The sequence below is a fragment of the Zophobas morio genome, unplaced genomic scaffold, assembly GCF_036711695.1.
Source record: "Zophobas morio isolate AGI-343-1 ecotype UQ-CSIRO unplaced genomic scaffold, CSIRO_AGI_Zmor_V1 ptg000008l, whole genome shotgun sequence".
NCBI lineage: Eukaryota > Metazoa > Arthropoda > Insecta > Coleoptera > Tenebrionidae > Zophobas > Zophobas morio.
Genome location: NW_026972113.1, coordinates 5,854,439 through 5,860,880, shown reverse-complemented (window position 1 = coordinate 5,860,880; position 6,442 = coordinate 5,854,439). Strand labels below are relative to the sequence as shown.

The 6,442-nt window shown below is 31.1% G+C and overlaps 1 protein-coding gene across 2 annotated transcripts; it reads left to right on the top strand.

Annotated features, from left to right (window-relative positions):
• The first annotated feature begins 375 nt into the window (after window positions 1-375).
• LOC135124763 (double-stranded RNA-specific editase 1-like) lies at window positions 376-2,473 on the top strand. Of its 2 annotated transcripts, none has more exons than XM_064049981.1 (7): window positions 376-443; window positions 499-771; window positions 826-999; window positions 1,055-1,109; window positions 1,155-1,772; window positions 1,824-2,160; window positions 2,218-2,473. In XM_064049981.1, exons 2-7 carry the CDS (start codon window positions 561-563, stop codon window positions 2,251-2,253), a joined length of 1,431 nt encoding a protein of 476 aa, XP_063906051.1. In that variant the 5' UTR covers window positions 376-443; window positions 499-560; the 3' UTR covers window positions 2,254-2,473. The 2 variants fall into 2 exon arrangements, with proteins under 2 accessions (XP_063906051.1, XP_063906050.1); XM_064049980.1 differs by having other exon boundaries at window positions 2,208-2,473.
• The last annotated feature ends 3,969 nt before the right edge of the window (window positions 2,474-6,442 follow it).

The window sequence follows — 6,442 nt, the reverse complement described above, 5'->3', positions numbered from 1 at the left end:
TTTAGAGGAAATCCATTTATTAAGTGAAGTACAGTTATCGCAAAAGATAGCACAAAACGCATTCATGGAGGATGAGTCAAGTAATGACGAAAATTCTACATAGGTACATCTGTGGTAAGTACGATGACGTCATGTGATTAACATCAAACTTGTAAAACAAAGTCAAAATGTGAAGAACAACGAGAATATAAAACGTTTTTTCGTCCCGCAACAGACTGCAACTAAAAAGAAAATTGGTCTAAGGTTTTTTAGTATCAAATGCATTTTTGAAAAATCGATTGCCTCATTTATTTTTTTGTATGTAGGTGATATGATAAACGTGTGTTTCCCCTGTCTTATCATAAATTATCTATGATTCCTCTTTAAATCACAAAGCATCTGTAGTGAAGCAGATATTTTGTGAGAAACGTGTGATGATGAATCTGTTGCTTTTATTACAGCGGGTAAGCATTTATTTCTAATTATTTTACATATTTTTTTGTAAATTATTCCTTATAGTTTACACTGCAAATACACTAAGAGAACATATTTTACAACCTGAAAAGTACTCAGTGGTAAAAATGGAATATTCCCAACTAAAAATCAATTTGCAAGCGTTTTCCGAAAAATTTGATTATGTTTCTAAAACAGTTCTACAAGAAATCGATCAAATTAACAGGAAGTTAAATAAGCTGGAAAGGATTCATTCCACAAATAATTTAGGTGACCCTAATAACGAGAAAAGTACAATAGAAGACATTTCTCTGGAACTTTTGAAGAAAACAAAATTTGGTAAATTTTAGATACAATATAGTTTTACACAGATTTTTTTTTTACAATTTTCAGAAGCATCTGTAGATCCCCAATCAGCAGCTAATCACCCACAAGAATCGCAAACCAAAAAAGTTTCACAAATAGTTTCAACACAATTTGTAACTTCTGAAGATCTCGAACAAAGTTTAGTGCAAAATGTTATCAATAGCGTTGTTAAGCAACAAAATGAAGATGCTCTTGAGAAAAGTAAGATAACTTCTAGTTTACTCTGAACTTTACATGACATACCTATATATTTTAGAAGAGTTAACACAGACTTTGCAGATAAGTCAAAAAAATGCTACTAGTTTTAGGAGGTAAGAATATAAATGATTGAGCATTTTTTTCAAATTTTTCTACAGGCTTGTGGAGAAAAAATTTGCATCATTTGATATCAAAAACCTAAACCAAAACCGCTTCAAAGTAATTGCTGGAATCGTGATGACTCGTGGTTCAAACAGTGAAGTGATTTCTGTATCTATGGGTACAAAATGCATTTTTGGCCAAAATTTATCATATCAGGGGGATGCCTTAAACGATATGCATGCAGAAGTTCTTGCTAGAAGATGTTTCATTAGTTACTTGTACGACCAATTGAATTTAATAGCTAACGGAAAAGATCAATCTTCGATATTTACGTTACGTGAAAATAAGAAAGGTTATAGATTGAAAGACGGAATACATTTCCATCTCTATATTAGTGTACCACCGTGTGGAGATGCGACTGCTTCAATTCCCGATGGGTGTTTGAAAGTTAAAGTTGAATCTCAAGAAGGAACTTCTCCTGTAGGAGACACAACCATCCAAACCTGGGAAAATATTTCTAATGGTCGGAAGTTAAAAATAATGTCTTGTTCGGATAAAATTTGTCGGTGGAATGTTCTGGGGCTTCAAGGAGCTTTACTGTCACACTTTATTGAACCCATCTACTTGACATCTATCGTTATAGGGGCTCAAACGAATTTAAATAATTTACGAAGGTTTGTGTTTCTTATTAAAGATTTTATACATAGTAAAATATATTTTTTTAGAGCGACTTACGAACGAATAACAAAGACGGTTCAAAATGAACTTTCTTTTCCATATCGTCTCAACCGTCCATCGCTTTTTGCTCTAATTCCTCAAAACAAAAAACAAAGTGGCGAAGCGCCCGCTTTTTGTGTTAACTGGACTTTAGGCAAATCTGAGCCTGAAACAATTGTAACTAAAATTGGGCTACCTGAGTTATGGGGATATTCTGAATACTGTAAGTGGCAATTTATGAAAAGGTTCCTCAATTTAAAAAATAAGATCACAACTATAACTAATGTGGAGAAATCTGAGTTTTTGTACTACAGCGACATTAAAGAAGCCGCAGTTTCCTACAAGGTACTGTTTGAACTAAAAAAATCAACATAAATATGAAAACATTTTAGGAAACTAAAGAGGTTCTGTACGAAGCGTTTAAAAAAGCGGGTTTAGGCAGCTGGATTTCGACACCCCAAGAACAAGATATGTTTTAAAAATAATTCATCACTGTAATATATACTGTAATAATAAGCCATTGAAATATACTGTACTGATAAGACCTAAGGAATCCAAAACTGCAGTCTGCATATGTTCAGTGTGTTGCCTATAAACTTTAGTGGTATCAATTCATTTATTTAATTAAACTTAGTATTTAATAAATTGTGGATACATATTTCTTTTCTTTGGTCCATATATGTAGTTGTTTGTGTAAACGTTTTCAGCTAAAATGGCTTTATATTTAGGAAATGTACTTGAAGAAATCGTGGAAATCAAATTTAAATTAGATCAGCTCCATGAATGAACTAAAACCTTAAAAAACCAAAAAAAAAAAAAACACAAGTACCAATATTTAGAAAAAACAACAGCAGAGGTTGAACAAAGTAAATCTGTGATCAGATGAAGACTGAATTTTACTGTCAAGTGGCGAATCTATGCTTAAAAAAATTGGTCTAAAGAGTTTAGACAGTACTTCCCTCGCTGTCGGAAACTTGACGACTGCATGCCTATTGTGTTTTTTTTCTCATTACATTTTTGTAGTGGGAATTTAAAAAAAAATTGCGATGACGTCATCAACATTTTTGCAAGGACACGTATATCAGTTGGGATAGATGTAGTGTAATACTAAGAATAAAATTATTATATTCTCAAATTTTCGGGAAAATGAATTGGGTCGTTTTGAATATTGATTTGTAATAATCAATAAAATAACGAAACAATTTACTCACGTATACGTATCAGAGGCAACTGAAAATCGTGTATGTATAAACATTCTTAATTTAAGATGACAGGCGTAACAGCATACGTGAGAGTCAAACAGAGAAACTGTAAACAAAACGACCATCGGTTTTATTGCTTCGACTTCCGCTTATTATATAAAACATTGGGTTTTATTTTAATTCTTGACGGTGAAATTCACAATTGGTTGATTATAAACATGTCTATTTCACATTCGCGGAACCAAGTGAGCGCATAAAACAAATGCAGGTCTGTAATGTTAAAGTCGATGTAAATAAGCGTGCTATCCTTATGTTTCAACCGAATTTTTCCTTTAACAAATTTTGTGTCTACCAAATTGGGTTGCTTGGGGTGTAATACTAATAATAAGTGTTGCCTTTAATTTAATCAATAAAATAAATTGACTTCATTAATTTTTTTGAACCACCTCTTAAGAAAATCTAAAAAATATGAATGGAATGATAAATCACAAGTACAAACTCATCATATTTTTTGCATTTTAGATAGGATTTATTCAGCAAAATTTAAGGGTGACGTCATCAATTTTTTTAGGAGGGATGAACAAATACATTTTGAACAAAAGTTTACCATGCTTATAATAACTTTAAAATATTCCCAAGATTTCAAAGCATTCGGTTTTGTAATTCCCGATTAAATCGATAAAATAAATTCACGCCTTCATTAATTTTTTTGAGTCACCCTGCATATGCAAATCCAAAAATATGAATGGAATGATAAATCACAAGTACAGACTCATCATATTTTGTACATTTTAGATACGATTTATTCGGCAAACTTTTGAGCTGACGTCATCAGTTTTTTGTAGAAGATAACCAAATATATTTTGACTAAAAATTTATTATGCTCTTTATAACCTTAAAACATCTGCAAGATTTCAAAGCATTCGGTTTTGTAGTTCCTGATTAAATCAATAAAATAAATTTACGCATTCATTAATTTTTTTGAGTCACCCTGTATATGCAAATCGAAAAAATTTGAATGGAATGATAAATCACAAGAAGAGACTCACCATATTTTGTACATTTTAGATAGGATTTATTCAGCAAAATTTTGTGGTGACGTCATAAATTTTTTAGCGGGGACGACCAAATACATTTTGATCAAAAATTTACCATGCTTATGATAATTTTAAAATATCTTCAAGATTTCGAAGCATTCGGTTTTGTAGTTCCTGAGTAAATCAGTAAAATAAATTTACGCTTTCATTTATTTTCTTGAATCACCCTGTATATGCAAATCCAAAAAATATGAATGGAGTGATAGATCACAAGTACAGACTGATCATATTTTGTACATTTTAGATATGATTTATTCCACAAACTTTTGAGCTGACGTCATCAAGTTTTTGGAGGAGATAAGCAAATATTTTTTGACTAAAGATTCATGATGCTCTTTATAGCCTTAAAACATCTGCAACATTTCAAAGCATTCTGGTTAGCAGATTAAAAATTAAATTTCAAAATGTTGTTTTATAATTTTGATTTTTTTTCCAAAAATCTGGACGTTTCGGGTGAAAAGTCGATTCAGAGTTGTAAACTACATGTGTAGGACTATGTTATTTTATACAATTGAAAACCCATTTACTATGTACAATTTTGAAGTGACGTCATCGCATTAGTGGTGGGGATGATTAGACAAATTTTGGTTAGCGTTTTACCATCTACATGATATTCTTAATATAAGTACAAAATTTCACAACAATCGGTCGAGTACTTTCGGAGATTATCTGTCTAATAAAAATCCGGGACAACAGACGGACAGACGGACAGACGGACGGACAGACGGACAGACGGACGGACAGACGGACAGACGGACAGACGGACGGACAGACGGACAGACGGACAGACGGACAGACGGACAGACAGACGGAAATGGGAGACCTATTTCTTCGTCTTCTAGGGGTCATGAAAGATCGAGAAAACGTAAAAGTAGAGAGTCGGCCGACGGACTCGATTACAATACTTCCTTTGCTTACGCTCGGGAAGTAAAAAGGGGTTTTTTATATTGATAAACATTGGAATCTAGACGAAAAGGTAAAACTAACCCCACCCACCTCCGCTTTTGGATTTCATTGGTTTTTTGATTAGTCCGTCTGTCTGTCTGTCTGTCTGTCGTCCCGGATTTTTATTAGACAAATAATCTCCTAAAATACTGGGCCGATTGTTGTCAAATTTTGTATTAATTTTAGTAATATCATGTGCATGGTAAAACGCTAACCAAAATTTGTCTAATCATCCCCAACAATAATGTGATGACGTCATTTCAAAATTGTACTTTGTAAATGTGTTTTAAATTATATAAAATAACATAGTTTCCGATTTCTGAAGTAATCTGTCTTCTATTTTCCTATTTCTTGTCTTTCCAAAGTTTCGATTTTTCACTTCAATTATTCAATTTTTCGATTTTTTAATTTCTCAATTTTTTGGATATTTTTTTCAGTTTTAGGATTTTTCAGTTTTTCAATTTTTAGACTTTTCGATGTTTAGACTCCTGGATTTTTTGATTTCCCGATTTTTTACTTTTTGGTTTTTCAATTTCCCGATTTTTTACTTTTTGGTTTTTCAATTTTTCGTTTTAAACTTTCGATTTTTCAACTTTTCGAGTGTTTTATTACTCCGATTTATCAATTTTTCAACTTTTTGATGTTTTAATTTATCAATTCTAGGTTTTTTGATTTCTCGAGTTTTCACTTTTTTATATTTCGATTTTTCAATTTTTTGATGGCTTAGTTTTTCCATTTTCGATTTTCCAATTTTTCGATGTTTCGAATTTTCAGTTATCCGATTTTTCAATATTTCGATGTTTTAAATTCTGTGGTTTTGATTTCTCGATTTGTCGATTTTTTGTTTTTTATTTTTAAATTTTAGATTTTCGAATTTTAATTTTTTGATTATTTGTTTTTTGGATTTCTCGATTTTTTAATTTTGCGATATTTTAGTTGTCCAATGTTTTAAATTTTAGATTTTTGATTTTGCAGTTTTTCAATTCTTCGATGTTTCGACTTTGCTTTTTTGGTTTTTCGATTTTCTAATTTTTTAATTTCTCAATTTTTGGAATTTCTTTCAGTTTTGGGATTTTCCAATATTTCTATTATTTGTCTTTTGATTTTTCGTCTTCTGGAATTTTTAGATTTTTCAATTTTTTTATTTTTTGGATCTTCAGTTTTTCGACATTTTAATTTCTCAATTTTTAAAATTCTAGATTTTTCGATTTCTCGAGTTTTCAGTTTTCTATATTTTACTTTTTCAATTTTCCGAATTTTTAAATTTTCGATTTTTCAATTTTTTCTGATCTCGATTCATCGAGATTCGGATGTTTCGATTCTTCAATCTCTCGATTTATCAATTTTTCCATTTTTAACCAGTTTTAACTTTTCGAATTTTCG